Source organism: Xyrauchen texanus, chromosome 12 (assembly GCF_025860055.1).
Source record: "Xyrauchen texanus isolate HMW12.3.18 chromosome 12, RBS_HiC_50CHRs, whole genome shotgun sequence".
Classification (NCBI taxonomy): Eukaryota; Metazoa; Chordata; class Actinopteri; order Cypriniformes; family Catostomidae; genus Xyrauchen; species Xyrauchen texanus.
This window is the reverse complement of record NC_068287.1, coordinates 38490339-38509741: the sequence shown is the minus strand read 5'-3', so window position 1 is coordinate 38509741 and position 19403 is coordinate 38490339. Positions and strand designations below refer to the sequence as shown.

Here is a 19403-nt window from a genome sequence, read left to right as displayed (position 1 = left end):
CTCTTTAGTGAGCTCACTCATTACTCTTCGCTATCTCAGGCTATAATGGAATCTGTATCACAGCAACCATTCAGTTAGTTAAATATTAATATCGAATGAAGAGGACCCAGCTGGAGAGATACGGAGAGTTAAAGAAATAAATGCACACGTTGATCTGCATTTTTCAAAACAAGAGAATAAACAAATGTACTAAATAGTGGTAGCAAGCCAATGTGTAGGTCGGTAATACTACAGTAATATTGATGCAATAGTAGATTAGCAATGCAGAAGAAAAGGGAGGGGTGGAGGGTGGCGTTTTGCTGGCAATGTTAACAATGGTGCTTTGCCTTACTTAATATGTGTCTCTTTAAAACACACACGCACATACAGGCTCTCAGTCCAGACCCACAAAGCTGGCGCGCGCGGGCCATATATCTCCGTGACTGTGCGGCGCTGACCTCCGCTCCGTGGCTTTTCACAATAATAATTCAGCAATGCGCGAGGGCTATTTGTTTCGCAATTAGTGACGTGAGCTAAAACAGGTACCACACCATCACATCAGCGTTACAAGGCCAAGCGGCTGAGCTTTCCAACAAACCTTGAAGGGGTTTAGTAGAGTGAGTGTGGAGAGAAGATCAAGGAGAGAGAAGGAGGGGGCTTACATGATACAATGCGAGGCGTTGTCACACAAAATAGCCGTCATATTTCTGAAACCAAAGGCCCTCTTGACCTTCCTCGCAGAGCAATAGCTACTGATATACATATAAAGGAAATCGTAAGGCAATATCGTGCTGTGTATTCTGCAGGTCTTGACACGTGTGGTGACTTCTTGGTTCTCAAGTGCTTCAAATCAAAAGACAGGAGAGATGTTTAAGAACGGGTCTTTGCAAGGCCACGACTGTTGTTTTAAGGGCCCCGATGGTTTAGTAGACTGTCTAAGGAAAGAGATAGCATGGTGCCCTCGGGTTACAGTGTCCCGGCCGCGCTGTTATTACAAACTCGCCCTAGGGCATTGTTGACCATGTAACACGTAGCGTTGTCCTGTCTGCGCCGGGTCAAGGGTTTCAGAAGGGTCAGTCTGAACCTTCGCAACAGACCTAATCGGTCAGAAAAACGTGTCCTCTAGCTGAACCTACTTCTACCATTCTGCTTGCCTGCTCAAAGGATCGATGTTTTTTCTGTCATCCCTCAACTTCCCTCAATATCGCCACCCCCCCACTTCATGCCACACAGATCTGCAGAGGAAAGCGAAAACCGTAAACCAGAACCACTGGCCTTTCCCCAATAGGCACAAGAGATTGATTCACAGGGGTTAAATGGCGGTGAGCCCATATCTGAGCATTCGTGCTCATCAAAGCACACAACATGCAATAGAATCAATTTGCTGCAAGTCGTTTGTTTTAGGCAAATAATTGCTCTAGAGACATTCTCTTCAGTACTTTTCATTTCTATCTGCCCAGCAGAGCATCGAATAATTTATTCTCAAGACCGGCCGCTTTGCACCTGTGTGCCACCCAAGAGCTTTGAATGGAACAACAACTTTTCAAAGTAGGGAAACACACACATAGCAACACACTCTCACAATATGACTTGAAAACGAAATAAAGTGCCATTAACAATAGTCATTCCGGCAGAATGTTGTAAGCAATGTGTAGTGTTCGCAGCTGAGGGGACCTTGTGAAAGTTGCAACATAGTTTCATTAGAATTCGTCACAATACTATGAGGTTGGTACGACATAATTCGTACGAAAGGTTCGAATCCCGGAAGTGTGGCTTTCTTTCGAATTACATCAGGCCTTTTAATAGTAATGTCTTATGTTTAAGCTCTAGATAGGGTAAGGTGTTACACTTTATTTTTAGGTTTAGGTAAGGGGTTTGGGTTAGGGATTAGAGTTATGAAAGAGTTTCTCATTGGTACTATTTCGTACAAATTCGCCACCTCATACTATTGAGACGAATTATCTGTTTAAAACATTGTATGTGGTATTGCTCTCATATGTATATAACACATGCAACTCATGCATATTCACAGTGTTGTTGATGCAAGACACACACATGCGCGTTCACTCGCACAATTATGGACAAAGGCACACATATTGTAATTATATATATACACACACCCTTAAATGAGCCATTTAACAGATGTGTTACACTAAGTCAAGATGGAAAGGACAACATGACACTTCTTTCATTGTAATGTTACACACCAAGAAGGAATTACAAATACACAACAGCCGGTTTCCAAAAGCCACCCTTTCTGTCAAATCAGCCATAAAACCGATCCGTGGCTCCTACACACAACGACAAATGCGCCTCTGCCACCCAACTGCGAGAAGAAGGCCATAAAGCAATAAAAGTATTCTAAATGAAACAAAATTACTGTACCTTACACGCTGCCATTCCTCGTCCTGCTAAGATTCTCACTTGTGTTAACATTTCAAGAGGATTCTCCTTCATGGGACATCCCTCGCAAAAAAAGTTTTCTTGTGGCATGACTTGGTGAATAGAAGATGGTAGAAGAGGGAGGGGGGATGTCTTCAAGTGCCCTCCAAGATTTCACTCCCCTCCTAGCAGAAGGTCCGAGCAGTTGTGCTGCCGAATGACAATAGGAGAGAAGACTTGTTTAAAGAAAAGCCGTGATTAATGATTTTTCTGTATAATTCTCACATTTTTCTTTAGGCCTCTGTCTGCAAATAATGGCTGTGAACTTTTGAGGCCCTCAAAAGAAATCTGTTCACTCCTATTCAAACCACTGTTGTAGAAGACTCTTTTTCTTAAATATATGTGAATACAAGAATAGGATTCCAAGATGCATACAGATGCCACACACAAATTCATCAATTTTTGGTCGAGAGTGTCTTTTGAGGGGAGACAAATGTTTTTAAATACGTGTTACCGTTTGAACATCACATTTGGAAGTACAATTTGGGTTCAAACCCCCAAACACCACGAATACCAAATGGGTATAATTGAATATACAGAAAGTTTATTTAGCTGTGTTAAATGTGTATGCAACTTTTCTCAGTCAGTTTTAGCTCTTAACAAACAGATTAACTTTATAGAATTATATAATGATTCCAACATGATTTCACTTACTCACATTACTGCATGTTGAAGTGTTTGACGTTATGTCCAGAGAGCGTTTCATAAATAATAGGTAGAAAACAGACAAATGGCTTCAGTGGGCTGTTTGGCGATAAGGACCCTCTGATATCAACGAGCAAGTAATAGAAAATCTTCTTGGTGCCACGGAATGCTAGCAGACCAATTTAGGGCCATACTTTTGTGTAAAATTCAACGCCAGCAAACGGAATGTTATTTTCTCCGGCTCTATATTTTCAATACCTGTTCTGAGAAAAGAAAATGAAAATTAATACAAGGGCTGGGCCTTCCAAAAGAAGCCATTTGTCTTCTTGATTATCTATTTGGTTGTCAGGGTTTGAGCTATGGCACCGACCCTCTCCTTTGAAATACAAAAAACACACAGCTTGCGCTGGCAAACAGTCGAAAAACTGTTGTGCAAGAATTACATTCATTAAAGCATTAAAAGCCCACGAGCCGAGAAACTATTTAACTTGTTTTTTTTTTTTGTTTGTTTAGTTTTTTTTTCTATGGAGGATCCATATTTTTAGGCGCATTCACGGCGTCGGTGAGCAGCGGGGTTGTGCATCGTTAAATTAAGGATAGGGGAGACAGAAAGGAAGAGTTTTGTGATTAAGAATAAGATTACAAGGCGTAATGTACCAGGATTACTAGCAGTGCAGCGATATAAATCACCAGACAGATATGCAGTGATGTCCAAGACAGGCGAGTGCTACAGGACTAACGAAAATGCGCAAAGGCAAGCCAAATTCGATTAAATTGTGTTTTAGCAAAACACAATGGACGATGGTATCCATTATATAAGAAATATGCATTATATCCACTATATAATGTGCATTTTTAGAAGCATATATGGCTTAAATATTCAAAAGAAGACATGACACATGAAGAAATATTATACTTTTCCGCCATTTATTAAATTTCTAGAGCTATTTACATGTAACAAAGGTACACAGTGAAAGGTATAAGCAGAAAGGAATCAACGTACAAACATGTAAGAGGGTAAATTTACAAATAATCAGTTCGAAGTCTGATCTTTGGAATGTAATAATCATAGTAATAATAATAACTAAGTAAAAAGTACAAAAAAAAAATGTAAAATTACCCAAGACAGCACGAGACAGAGAAAAGGAAGAAAGAGAGAAAAAGAAAAAAGAAAGAGAAAAAGAAAAAGAAAGAAAGAGAAAAAGAAAAAGAAAGAAAGAGAAAAGAGAAAATTAAAAAAAGAGATAACGGTATGTGCGCATGTCTATGTACCATAAAATAAAAGTAGGGTGGTATTAACATAAAGTATAAACAAAAATATAGTGTATTCACTCATGCAATATACGCACATTTTCTCTATACAACCCTGGCCACACTTAACTTAAATTACATTTCAACTTACAAACAAATGCTGAGAGTACTTATTGCAGATATGTGCTATTACTTCAAATGAGTTTAAATGTATCACGTCATAAAACTAGATAAAAATAAAACTGAGGTAATTCAAATAGTACTTTGCAGTGCACTCATTAAAATGCTTTGCGTTGTACCGGTTTTGGTAATGCATATCTAGACACTCAGCCTCATTTAACTTTCATATTTAATCTGAATAACGACCTTGCTGTTCTCAACCTGAATTGCGCTGACGTGTGGCTAGTGAAACGAGTCACTGTATTTTTGTAAGAGCGACAAATGGACCACACACACAATAACTCCCAGTCCCACTGACATTGCATTCAAAAGGCAAACAGTAAATGCAAGTTAACGTAATGGCTACAAAATACAAAACTTCATATCAGATGAAAACATTCGGCTTAAGCCAGGGGAATAAAGGGGAGTTAGAAAACAGAGCTTCTTGACAAAACAGAGCGACTCATTTATTAAGCACAACTCTAGACGTCGAGGTAATGGACAGGCCTACGGTTCATCCTTTGTACCACAGAGTAAACATGACAAATGGGGCCGAGTTTGGCGTGATTAAAGATGAAACACGGATCCATCTTCAGCAAATCTGAAAACTATCTGCCACCTTCTGTTTTAATTGAGGGGACGAGTGAGTAGGAGAGGTTTACAAGATAAAATGTGAATCATACTGGGAAGGCAACTCATCTAGTATTTGAGTTCGAGTGTTCATCCAGTTTAGCACTGAAAAGATTGACATTTTGCACCATTTCCCCTCACCTTCCTCGTATTATATCCCTGTAATTAAAGAGAGTGCAGAGGAGAGTAGGGAGATATAACGCAGGTAAAATCCACGCTCTACACTCCAGAAACCACCATTTTTTTTATGTGCATGTTTTTGGAAACAGAGGAAGGCTAGAGACTTGGCAGAGGTCCGCTTGCTCGGTTCTGATTGCTGCCCAAAATCGGGCCGCAGCTTGAATTCGTGTTTGCAGAATTGCTGCGTATTTTTGTGTTGGGAAGCTTATGGTCCTTCTTCCACTTCATACGCCGGTTCTGAAACCAAATCTTAATCTGTCGTTCGGATAGGCATAACGTATGGGCAATCTCCACCCTCCGTCTTCGGGTTAGATAGCGGTTGTAATGGAACTCTTTCTCCAGCTCCAGGACTTGCTGTCGCGTGTAGGCTGTGCGTGAGCGTTTGGGTTCACCACCTGAATAGTTCGGACTCACTGTTAAGAGACAGAGAGCGACACGTTACACAAGTTTAACACACACACACACACACACACACACACACACACACACGGACGTGTAGGCTACACTGCAATTTATGAGCAGTCACACGCAAATACACTCAGTCACACATTCTTTAATAAATATATCAAAATAAATGTAAAACATGAACAAAGCTATCTGCTCGTATTCAAATTGTTTATTAGGCTGTTCAAATGTTCAGTTTTGAAAAAATGTTGAACGCAAAAATGAGTGGTCATTGTCTATTTAGGCTATTGTTTTGAGAAGGGCCCGTGCAGTAACACAATCTTAAAACCTCAATCTACACTTTTGCATCAACATAAGAATAACTTCACTTTCAGGATTAACAGGACGACGGAAAAGCTATGCTTTGCTTGAGTATTGGCGGCATATGTTAACCAGTGACTTTGCAAACGTCGCGTTTGCTCCCCTTTTCAGCGCTCTCAGTAGCAGTGCATGAAGTGCATGCGCTAATTATTGCAGAATAACAGTGTGGTTTCATAAAAGAGTCCTACTGTTTGTATTACCATTACTGGTTTATTATCGTCGTAATAAATATCAAATATTTTAGCTGCCATAAAACGTTTTCACTAACAGTCGTGAAGTGAACCCATCCAACCACTTAAAATCAAATTATTAAAACATAAAACTTAACTTATGGATTACATGAGAACTCATAAACTCTTCCTAGACAGAAATTAGAAGGAGAAAGTGGCATATACCCCGAAAGAGCTTCAAGAATGAGAGCAATAAAAAATGTATGGAGGGTGTAATTATATTGCCCTGCAAACAGGCGATCGTAAATCTCGACCAGGGGAAACTTCATAAGAGGAGCAATAGATTTAACGCCGGACATTAGGCTTAAGTAAGTGAGAGCACGGACACGAAAAGTTAAGTTTAGCTGCACTTACCGATGTTTACGTGGACTTTTTTCATCCAGGGGTAAACCACGGGATCTTTTCTTGAGGTGGCCGTTGAAATGTTTTGGCTAGTGGGAGTCGGACCGCAGGCAGGCGGAGGACTTGGAGTTACGGAATCGCAGTGATGGCTTGGTTCAGGGAGTGGGTTCGAGAGTGCGGCTGTGGGTAAAACGTGACCTCGCGGAGAGATCACTGCTGCAGGCTGCCCCGGACCCTGGCACGACGTGTAGGGTGGGTCGGCGCAGCCCGACCGCTGGTGGTAGATCGGCTCATGCTGGAACGATGGGTCTTGCCTTTGGGCGCTGTAGTAGTCCGGAGAGTGACTGGGTAGGTAGTCGCTCTGGGAGTATTCCTCGCAGGGAGGAAACTTGGGGTCCACATAGTTGGAGTTGATCAAATAGGAACTCATGGCCATTAATTTCTTTGAATTGCACACAAAATATACTAAAATATATATGTATCCCTTTACTCGTTTTCCTGTTTCGTAAAACCCTCCTACTTTCTGTCAAGTGAACAAAGTTAAGAGTCCATGTGACATCGTCAGCCAATGGCGTGGATCTTCGTGATTCCCGGATAAGGAAATGGCATTAGGCAGTTTAGACCGCGCTCACCAATTTAGGACTGGGAATAGTAGAATATTCCATACTTTCTCATACAATGGTATGCGCTTGATAAGATGGTGAGAGAATCAAAACAATAACAGACGACAGCAGACACGCAGAAAAGGCATGCTGGAATCTACCAAATGTAAGCAACCCCACAGATAGTCACGCCCCTCAGACAGTCCCCCTCAGTTCATCAGCCCATCGAGTACATGGCTACTCTTAGAACTGTTCAGATTTGTTAAACTGAATACTTCTAAAATTTGGCTAGTGTTTATGAAAAGTGATACCAGGTGAAAATAATGCAAAGAGTTCGCCTCGGTCAAGCTCTTAAATGCCCTCGCTATGACGGTGAGGGAATGGTCAATGCTTAAGCAGCGTGTCAGAGATGAATCTGGGCTTGTTTAGGATCGATAGAAAATTCATCAACTAATTCAGGTTACAAAGCCTCCTAAATCACAATGGAGACCTTCTGCATTTAAACGGAGTCTGCAGTCAATCCCCTCCAAACAAGGCGTTTATTCTGCAAGCCATTTATACACACCTCGAATAGCAATTCACTGTTTACAATTCACTATTAACACCAGAAGCAGATATTTGTAATATTTAGGCCTACTAATCAAAACAGCATTCGAAAGGTCACATATCGGTGCATATTTATCTGTACAAATTATTTGTTGTTAATTTCGAATTGGTGAAAGGTTTACCTAAAATTGTTTGGCATCATTGACGGCCGCCAAATCTGCGCTACGATTTGCAAAAATAAATAATAAATAAATAAAATTGCAAGCAGTTAAATTAAAATCTTGAAACTTTCGTTTCTACAGGGATATTGCACAAACAGTCGTTCTATATATATTATAACAAACCAAAAGTAACAATAAACTGACATCTTCTTTGCTCGTTGAAGTTGAAATGTAGCCTATACATCAACTACATACTCCCCTAGATACGAATTTGTGACTGTGCGTCTGTTTACACAAATCCGGATCTACAGGGTATATATAGATGACAGGTATCCTCTTGACAGGTATTGAGAAAGGTTGCTCACCTTGACAGCGCCTTCCCAGTGTCAAGTCATTGCACCTGGAACAGTCTGCCCCTAAAGATATCACCAATATGTCTTTCTGCTTAATGGATATGCGCTTCCTATAAACTTTGATAATGCTTTGTGGTAAACACTGGACTTTAGCAACTAAACACCTTCAAAATGGAAAAGGTTCTATAGAACCATAGTAGCACCATGCACGTACAGTTCAAGATTGATCGGAGAGCACACCTTTGTCGTTTACTATTAACAAAATGTATTCAATGCTGCGGGGAAAAACATGCGATTTGAGGCTAAGACTTTTGCAGCTACATTACACCTCATACACAAAGGTGAAACAAATGCTCACAATAAAATCCAATCATCAAGTCCGTGCAGGCCAAAAATATAATGCGAGCGCGACAGATCTCAAGAAGGTCAAAGAAAGCTGCAGCGGCCACTGAAATAAAACATGTGGGTTTTATGGCAGGTCAGCTCTGTTTGCTGCCGGCTAACACCAGTCAAACGGCGAGTGAATCGCGAGGTGAGAGGGTATAAAACAATAAAATATGCACATAGGAAAATGTCAATGGCTCTTTTAACCCCCTAACACCAAGCAAGGATTTTTATTACTCTTTAAACAAGGGTTCTCACGCCAAAATCTCGGTTCATCATTTCACCCTAAACGTTCTGAAAAAAAGAACTCAATGCACTCGAAGGAGTTTCTCTTTATTTTGGGAAGACAGCGATAAATCAAGACTATTTTAGATTGCAGAAAAGGTAAGTATATATATATATATATATATATATATATATATATATATATATATATATATATATATATATATATTTACACGGTTACAGGGTGTAGTGGTATCGTGGAAAAATAAGAGAAAACATTTATTAATATCTTGGAAATACAGCTAATCTATTTGCCATTTAAAATCTCGTCCTTATTTTATTTATTACAGCTACACAGAAAATGAGGGAAATAACTTTATTTGAAGAGTAAATTTAAATCTGTAACAGCATTTTCTTATTCCACACAAAGAAAACAAAAGCGCAGATTCTACAAGAAAAATGAATGATGCCAGGTGAAAATAAAGAAACAATTGCTACAATTTGAACGAGAATGCTTTTGTATCCACTAAAATTATTATCGTGCTGCATAGCAAAACAGTATTAACATGCGTAATCACAAAATAAATCATAATACAGAGAAATATTCCTTAATAAACTTTTCTTTAGAAGATATCATTAAATAAGATAAAATTAGAGATCTACAAGTCTTCATTTTAATGAATAATATTGAAAGTTTTACTTTATTAAAATGCAAATGTATATTTTGTAAGTTAGTCGTAAAATAAGAACAGATAAATATCTAACTCCGTCGTCTTTATATCTCTTCATAAAATTAAAATCTGGAAAGATTGTAGTTTTGTTCTGCACTGTTGAGGCGAAAACGTGCATTAACTTTATTTCAGAGTTACTTCATTTTGACGAAATAAACTGTATAGTATCGAAATATTCTTGAGCGAAACAAAAGAATGTTGTTGTATTCACTGATCCGTTTGAATCATATAAAATAAATCTGTAGCACCCCTAGCGTTTGGCAGTCAAAGCTCCATATTTTTTATTTATTTGATTTTTTTAATTGACTTCCTTTGCCATTTCAGCTCTTTTTCCGTCTTGCCTAACTCTTTCCGTCTTTCTCTCAATTTATTTTGATTTCTGTTCATTACAAATCGTGCCAAGCTTCTGGCTCTAAAATGATCACCCATGTCCGAGTTAAAAAGTGAAAAATACTTTCATTGCATTTTGAGGGGACTATATTTTTACTTCGCACGTAACATATACACCTTATTCCACAATTTAGTCATGCAAAGCCATTGTAGTAGCAAGGGAGAAAGTTCAGCCTTGGTGTCCACTCTAACCCTTTCACCCCCTGAAGTCCCCGACCTCGCCTTCACCCCCGTGAGCCATCTCCTTCTAAAAGCCGTAGGGACCTCGAGCCATCTGCCTCATTATGGGGTTAATGTGTACAGCGACAGGCATTCAAAGCCGCGGTTCAGAGACTATAGCCAAGGTAAATATTCACCATATAAAACCCACACACGCAACAGCTCAGCTCCGTGGGGTTCGAATTTAAAGTCATAACTCCGTTATGAAAGGAGGGGGACACGTACAATCGCCACAGTGTGCACGAGCACGTGGTCCGCCCAGGGAAAGCACCTGCCGAAGAGAGCGCGGCGATATGTAAATGAAGCGTCAATATCTTTACTTACTTTTTGACTCTGACCGTTGCATCTTGCCTCTCAGTGTTCTCTCACCCAAATCTCGGTCTTTCCACCGATTGTAGCGACTCCGTTTCAACCGTTCTGCGAGCCCCTCCGTCTGCCCCCCTATTCTTTTCTCCTAAGCCACAGATTTAGCCGGTGACCTCGCCGTGGTACCTTTGTGTGCTCAACTCCCTCTCATTTCTGTAGGTCCCTCGAGCTCCTCTTCAACAGCACCCAGCGATAACAGACAAGCGGACAACAAAACAATCCAGGACAAATACAAAATATTATAATATAAAATGCCGAGCAACCAACTTCGACAGCATGAACCATCGCAGTCTTCTCTGTATTGAAGCTTTATCTTGCTGGCAACAAGAAGAGGCTTTCCCCACACAACGTAGCCTTCTCTGTCATAAAACAACTAAAAATAAAATGCACGTTAACCTCACGCAGTTGTGAGCTCTACAATACCATTGGGCGCTACAAGGCATTTTGTTGTGGACTCTCAAGTTTTCATATTAATCTCGCACTTTGGCAGTCTTTGTGAAAAAGCGAGGCGTGTCACGAGTCCCAGTACATTTTAATATTTGTTAGACGCGCTGACCTTCAGTTCACCCCTTCTCTGGGTCTCTCCCACTCGCAAGTTCTATAGTAATGCATGCATAGTTTGCTCGTTCATATTGAATTGTGCCCCAGTCTTTACTTTGAAGAAAAATGGTTAGAGAGAGGGGGTCATTCAAAAAAGGCTTTCGAAGCCCACAAATCAGTTCAGCCCCAAAGCAATTCTTTATGTCCCTAGTTGAATTAAGAAAGCTAAAGACGACGCTGGGGAGTGTCTAACAGTTTAGTCTAATAAACAACGCTTTTTATGAAGTTTGTTACCTTTATAATATCTTTTTAACCTTTAAAAATGATTGCTGGTAATAACAATCAATTTCAATAGTGCACAAAAATGTAAAACAGATTTTTTTTAACCTTCTCTTGACGGAACAAGAATGTTCCTCTTTATTACAGGAAATTAATTATGCAAAAGAGAACATTAAGACATTTCCAACGCGATACAAATTATTACAGTTTTGTCCACTTCCAATAAATGAATAAATAAATCAATTTATTAATAAATAAATACATAAATAAATAAGAAAAATTAAGGAATGACGACATTAATTAACTGGGAAAATATTAGGCTTTTCACAAAATATAATAATATAATAATGATAAAAAACGACAAAATAAAAATGTATTTGTCAACTATAGTTAAAACGCCGTGTGAACCCCCACAAATTGTAATGCAGGGCACAACACTGCCCAGCAACCAAACATGTTAGAATGGAATGGAAATTAATTCTGTGAACTCTAGCTGAACTCCAACGGGGACGATTTTATAATATCATTATTCAACACTTACGCACGTTGTTTTTCAGAATACCGAGTCGTTTAGTATCACATCACATATAGTTCCTGACTAACTACCATTAGTACAAATGTCCATGCCAATAAATTAATGTTCATGACCAAATTATCAATTAGCCAAATTCTTTGTAGCTTTATCCATATACCAAACACGCCTTTTGAAAATCTATAAATTAAATGTATCACATAAATATGAACGATAGTTCAAACAACTAATCACACGGTCTCAATCTCAATCTTTCGCTGAATTTAAGATTTAACGTTTTGTTTTATAACTGAAATTAATTAGCTGATTCTTACCAAGTGAATAACATTATTGCTTTAGCTATAATTTTATTGCAATTATTATAATGATTATAAATTGTTATTATACGTTTTTTTATTATTATTATTTATGCTGATCAGTGTGGTTTGATGTAATCGCACTAAATGTGAGCTAAGGCTGTGGTTTGTCTTAGAAAGGGAAATGGGCGTCTTAAGCAAATCTCCTTTGTTTGTTCCAGTTGTGGGTAGGATAAACAACTTGTTCACATTTAACATGCAAACAAAATACCACAGGTGGTCATCCGTTTCGAAAGTGGTCCATATGATCAACAAGGAAAATACTGTGAATGTACTGTAGAATTGAATACAATATTTATAAAGTAAAGTATGGGGCATCACTAATCTAATTTAATTTCTCTCACAATCAGGGCTTGATTGGCAATCTGGCATACCGGGAATTTCCCCGGTGGGCTGACACACTTTGGGGCCGATCAGGGGCGTACTGGCCATCATGAGAACCGGGCCGAATGGGCCGAGATTAGCTCATGAGCCGCTATTCACAATGGCCCGTTTCTATGTAAAATCCCCGAAGATTTCTCTTCCCAGTCCACCCCTGCTCACAATCATCAAGAAAACATGTTATTAGCGAATACTGCATTGAAAACAGACAGCGAGAAGTCACACACACATTTTTAGCTTATAAAGTGTAAAACAATTGTTTTTCCCTCTTCTGTTATATTTTACGCATAAATGTTATGACGTCATTAAGTCCATGCCAGTCAGAAGGTATAGGTAAGCAGTAAGCTATGTGTTAGTACAAAATTCATATAAATAGTTCTGACCCGTTTCCCAATAACGATTGGTCTTACCGGTTAAGAGGTTTTCTACTAGCGATTTTAAGAATGTTATTTATTTTTTACATGCTTTTCCCAAAACTGCACTTACTGTAACATGAACCTGCCAGGATGCACTTTAAGTGCTATTTCAGAGAGTCACTGTCTGTGTGACGCTGTTGATGTATAGTGCTGCTCCGTCATTACCTCGATAATATTTGTTTAAATATTTTCTTAAATATTCGATATAATAAACTGCATATTAACATATTGTTATACAATAATTTTGTGCAGAAAGATGTGTTTATTTTACACAATCTGCTTCCATAATCAGACGTACATGTAACACATTTCTATCGATATGAAAGCTTCCAGGATTGGTGAAGACAGTTGAGGCCCGGTGTAAGATCCTGCTAATTACAAGCATTCATTGAATATTACGAGGTTCACCATGTTATCTCAGCTTAGAAGATGCGCTTTAGGGACATTCACCAATAAAGCAGAGGTCTGCTCTTTTCTCCCAAATTGATAATTGATAATGGTGACAGCAATGCTTCATGTGTGGTGCTACACAATTTGTAGTGCTTGCCAGAGAGCTTTGGGTGTCTGATAGGAAAAGGAGACAAGGATGATGTGCCAGTATATGCAGACGAATATATTGCATTCATGATTTCTGACGAAATCATGCATTTATTCCTTTTTTACTTTTCTCTCTGATTTTAATTTATACAGTTGTCTGCATCAATCATGCCACCACGCTGTTACCAACTAGTCCACAAATAACTTTATTTGTTTACCAATAATTATATTAATTCATGTAGACTGACTATTTTATTTATTTCATTATTATTCTTACTATTTTTAATATAAACTATATATATAAAATAAAACATGATATTAAAGTTTTAACATAAAAAGGTATTTTCATTGCATCTGTTGTAATTTCGCGTTTGTCCTGCAGGGTGTCTGCCTAAGTCTTTGTGCTTACGATGCTGTATGCGCTGTAGGAGGACTCCAGAGCACTGGTAAATCTACGAGCAATTCCAAGTACTATGCTTTTGGGAAACAGGCAGCGAAACTAAGATGAATTCTGAAATGGATCCTACGATCTACTTATAGGCTTACGATTCTTTTGGAAAAGGAGGCCCAGGACAGATATAGTATAGGAAGCGAAAGTACAGAATAAAAAATACAATAAAAATAATACATTGTGTTTTGCTGTCGGTTACTTTGAAAGAATAAAAGCTAGAAAATTACATATAAACAAAAAACATAGAAAACAAACATAACAACAGCAACTAATTTTCGTAACATCAGCAATAATAATCAACACACTCTCACAGCGAAATCGTATGTCAGGATTCGTATGACTTTTCTAAATTTGGCTAATTCGTATAATTCGTATAATATCATGACTAGTTTGAATCCCTACGACTTTCACTACAGCCAATGATGTGGATGGACATCGTTTCCATCTAATATGGGACAATTACTTGCTTCTGTCACACACAACAGCTCCCTATCATGTTTACACACTCTACAGATTGGTTAAGTTTAGATAAGGGGTTTGGGTAAGGGCATAATATTAATAAGTAGCATAATAAGAGTGTATGCAATGAAATAGCCAACTCGTAAATTATGTACGAATTTTCACAAGATTTGGTTAATGATAATCATAATCATATCCCCTTTGGTCTATGAGGTAGGTCTAATTGTCAAACTGGCTAAGATGATTTTACTACTAATTGCTTCAGGAGTCATGTTTATAAAGTTCACAAATAATTCTTCAAATAAATATTTGGTTCGGTTTTCTTTTGTCTGGCCTTGATCGGCTAATGAACAAGACGATTTTTTTTTTTTTTTTTTTTTTTTTTACAAAATGCATGATCGTATTATGTCAAAAAGGACACCACGAAAGTAATAAATACATATTTTTCAACTGTAAAGGACTTAATGCAAAATTGCATTTCCTCAACAGAGACGGAAACAAACGCAGATTTATAAATGTTCTCAGAGCAAGACATTGGACTTTTTCGTTGATATGCCCAACCTTAAAAAAAATCGATTCTTCTCCCTTTTTTCTCAACACACCATTTCGCTGGAACGTGCTTTGTTACAAGGCCGGTGTGTGCAGCTCTGCTCTTGCTATCATTTCTCTCATCTTTTAAAAAGAGACAGTCTGAAACCCCTCACTCCCCCGTGGCTGCTCCCTCTCCTGTTTCTCCCCTCCCTCTCTCCCTCTCCTACTTTGCCATTGACATCCAGCAATTGGTCAAGCGCAGCGAGTCGACAGCCAACGACCGAGTCACGCACTACGTAAACTTTTGACCCCTCAACTCTTTGACCCGGCAAGATTTTGCGCCACTCTAAAACGAGACTACGTTCACATTCTCTCGCTCCTGAGAATATAACGTTGACGTAGAGCCGGAGACATAGCCTTTCTTTTACCTAAAACTACCAAAGCCATTGCACACCATTGATTTACAACAAAAGCTTTGAGCCAAGCTGGAACGCATTGTAAAATATTACAAAATGCTAAATTAAATGATTCTAAAGTGATATGATTTGAGATGGGATGGATTTTAGAACAATACTGAACATTTAAATTTCGTTTTTAGACGTTTCCAAGTCTTTCAATATTAGAATAGTCAGAGGACAAGCAGAAATCAGCATTTTCAGCAATCATGATCTTGGTCTGAAGCGGGCTCTGCTGGCGACGGAGGAGAGTTACATCTAAAAAAAAATCAAACGCAAACAACATCAGGAGGAAAACATATTTTTTTATTTAATTTAAGGGGGAAAAAACTTCTATAGTATTACATAGAAAACAACAACAAATATATTTATACCAAAATAAATAATTTGACCTGTTCGTGATAGATCTTGCGTTACACAAATTTGATTGAAGCTGAAAAAAGGATTCAGATGTAGTTATGTCTAAACATTGAGCCATATATATTTGACACTTTCCCTGTAACTTTATGGTTAAATTTCAAACTGATCCTTTTGATTTTTACTTACAGGGCAGACATTATTATTAGTATCTATCTACTATTTAGGCTACGATACATTATAGTGGTAGTAATTTTTAATATCTCGTAGAAATGTTTTTTATTTGTTATGTGTTTATTAATTTTTTTACTTTTATATGTAGGCTATCCCAATATATTACAAAAATGGCGATGTATATTTAATCTCACATATCCAAGCTTTTCACAAAACAAATAGTCTTATAGTCAGTCGTATATCTCTCTAGAATTGTTCACACGTATAAATGCAACCTAGTTATAAAACAACAAAAATCATAATCAGGGATTGCTCGCCATTCAAAAATGATTTAAACCTATTTTATATGAGTAAACCGATATAGCACGCAGCGCCCAATAACGTGTTTTCGGTAAAAATGCTTTCTTATGAGAAAGAAAAACATATTTCGCTGGAGCCGTGGCATAGTGGTCAGCGCAGATTCACAGAACTATCGTTCTCATTAGTTCAAATCCAGCTTTCTCGTTTCCCGTCATATCCCTGCCATTTCCTGTCCACTATACACTTTCCTATGCATAAAATTGGCAAAAACAAAAAGTATTTTTTTTTATTTTTTATTTTGTTGTCCTGGGTTTTCCTATTACAGCTCAACACCCTCCACCACCTTTTGAGGACAAATATCGCGAAATTTTGCAATTATTTGGCGCCTGCGCCTTCGTCCGTCTGCTGACCCCTGGATGATCCCGTCCCTATGCATTATGAATGAGATATACTCACAGATTGCCCCTCTCAATATGCAAAGCGCATTAGGATTAAAATGGCTATATAAATGTTCAAAATTCCTGCATCTATAGGGTAGAGGCTCTCAGATTCTAATTTGGCAATGCAACCAAATGGACAGAGAAGTCGGAATTGAAATATTCAACGAAATCCGTTCTCTGAACAAAGCATTAAACAAATGAGATACGAATTAGACTAGATAAACACAACATGGTTGCATTAACAGGGAAGTATAGTAATGGCAAATTGTTGTACATTTCTTTTGGCCAAACTTTAAAACCAAATTCATAGACTGTAGCCTTTGATCCCCCAAGTGTGTGTCGAAATGTGTCTCACACACCCAGCAAATATTTTTCTGACGCACAAACACACCTAGAATTAACGCCTAGTCGCCTTAGTGACTCAAAACAAATATAAACACACCAGGTATAAGGCAATTCATTTTTTTACATATTATATTGCATGCTGCAAGAATGGATTGTATGAGATTGACATTTATTGTGGTTTTATATACTGCACGTTTATTTTTGTAAGTGACATTATAGAGGCATTTTTACAAAGTCTCCAATATTATATAATTATAATAGGAAGCCGATAAAAAATACAATTGTAGCCTTCGACTCATGATTTCGACCTGAGCTTCGCCTTCCTGTTTACGGCCTGAGACTTCCTAACTCCGTTTGGTGGACATACCCACACACATATACACAAAAACAATTCTCTCAAATCTGTCTCTCTCTCTCTCTCTCTCTCTCTCTCTCTCTCTCTCTCTCTCTCTCTCTCTCTCTCTCTCTCTCTCTCTCTCTCTCTCTCTCTGTCTCTCTCTCTCTCCCTCTTTTTGTAAACACAGAAATATTACATAGAGGGCCATAAAATATGAAAACTTGAAACGTTATGCACTCTGAAAAGTTAAGATTCTTTGTTTTACAGGTGATTCTGATATTGTACGCAAAAGAGCAGGAAAGACAATCACGACATTTTACATTTTTATATGAAAAAGTAAACAAGTATATTTATTTTCTCATAATATGACATTTACAAGCCTGTGTCATTTTATACTATTATTATACTAAAATTACTATGGTCAATTCAATTTTGGAAAATATAATTATGTTTTATGCATGTTATTAAATTATATCCGGTAAATTTTTGTTAGAAAAACGTGGATTACATTTCAAGATCATATTGCCGACTGTGGATTTGCGATATTTTATTGCTCTTGTAGCCAGAATCTTTTTAAACTTACAAACTTTTACTGTAGTTACTGCAAACTTTGGTGACATTTACTTAGCCATGACAATTAATCGCACTAATATCGTCTAACTTTCTCTATTGCTGCTGAGATAGAAGATAGTTTTCAAAGGAGTAATTCGCGCTTTCCTGAGTGTAACAACATAATGATATACAGACTCAAACTGTATTGAGTTGAACTCGAGCTGAACCGAGGCGAAAAAAATGCTCTGACAGAACAATCAAAAATATTTACTCAAAGTATAGCCTCATTTTACCGTGTGATTCTTCTATATTCTCATAGCTATTTGTCTGTGGTAAACAAAAAGTTAGATCACAGTGCTAACCAAACACTTTCCTCGAGCTTTCAGAAGGTTCGCAGTAACTCTTTTCCTTAACTCTTCCTTTATGGAAAATACAGGGGCGGGGAAGGAACAAAGCTTTGCTTATAGAACCTTAGGGAGGCATATTGTCATTACTGTGTGTGAGAGTAAACGTGTGTGTGTGTGTGTGTGTGTGTGTGTGTGTGTGTGTGTGTGTGTGTGTGTGTGTGTGTGTGTGTGTGTGTGTGTGTGTGTGTGTGTGATAGAGAGAGAGCGAGAGAGAGAGATGATGATCATGATAATTTCAACTTATTAATAAATATGATTAATCTTAGCATGCACTAAACAACGGTTACATTCATTTAAAATACCGTCAAACAAAAACATGTAAATGGTATATTATGAAGAACAAAACAGCAAAAATAAAAATGTATACAATAAAAAAATAAACTACTCCCCTTATCACTCAAAATAAAATTTTAATAAAGTATTGAACATGTAATTGAAGGCATACGAAGAAATATTTCCATACTCTACCTCATAGTAAGTGTCCATTGAATATTTTGAACATGAGAACATATTATACGATATTTAAAGGCTCATTGGTCAGAAAAGGTAAGTATGTGATTATTAGTTTCAACTAATGTTAAAAGTGTGAAAACGTACATCGATATTTAATTTAAGACTAAAGTAAACTGAAAACGAAAGAAACTTTAGCTAAACGTGTTTTATAAATACAATTAGTAAAACTGACCCTTAAGGCTACAGCTAAAGTTTATATGCTAGTGCTTTTGCAAGTTGACACCATGTTATAACGCATTAGTGTTTGACAGAACTTCGATCTAACATCGAAAGACATCTCTTCCCCGTCAGAGAAACAAAATGATTGACACAACTTGAGACATACCCCTTCTTCCCTTCAATCGTCTTCCAAGATCAAATCACCGGCCAATGCAAACTTAAATTGAACTTACTTTGAGCGCACACGGTCCTCTTTCCATATTTCCCCCTCCAAGTGGGTAG

At 37.9% G+C, this 19403-nt stretch overlaps 2 protein-coding genes across 2 annotated transcripts in view; both read right to left on the bottom strand.

Annotated features, from left to right (window-relative positions):
- LOC127652607 (homeobox protein Hox-B3a-like) overlaps positions 1–2513 on the bottom strand; it is a 61430-nt gene extending 58917 nt beyond the window's left edge. Inside the window, exon 1 of the mRNA XM_052138844.1 lies at positions 2365–2513. The gene's annotated coding sequence lies outside the window, so the exon portion shown is untranslated. The remainder of the gene's footprint in view (positions 1–2364) is intronic.
- Positions 2514–5360: 2847 nt separating this feature from the next.
- LOC127652614 (homeobox protein Hox-B4a) lies at positions 5361–7813 on the bottom strand. Its single transcript, XM_052138857.1, has 2 exons — positions 6636–7813; positions 5361–5699 (listed from the first exon to the last, which is right to left on the bottom strand). The coding sequence occupies exons 1-2, from the start codon at positions 7057–7059 to the stop codon at positions 5383–5385; spliced, it is 741 nt and encodes a 246-aa protein (XP_051994817.1). The 5' UTR covers positions 7060–7813; the 3' UTR covers positions 5361–5382.
- Between the last annotated feature and the right edge of the window lie 11590 nt (positions 7814–19403).

Coding starts and splice junctions, on each gene's coding strand:
- LOC127652614 (XM_052138857.1), bottom strand. CDS start 7,059: ATGGCCATGAGTTCCTATTTGATCAACTCCAACTATGTGGACCCCAAG. Junction 5,700..6,635: donor AAAAGTCCACGTAAACATCG/GTAAGTGCAGCT, acceptor GTCTCTTAACAG/TGAGTCCGAACTATTCAGGT.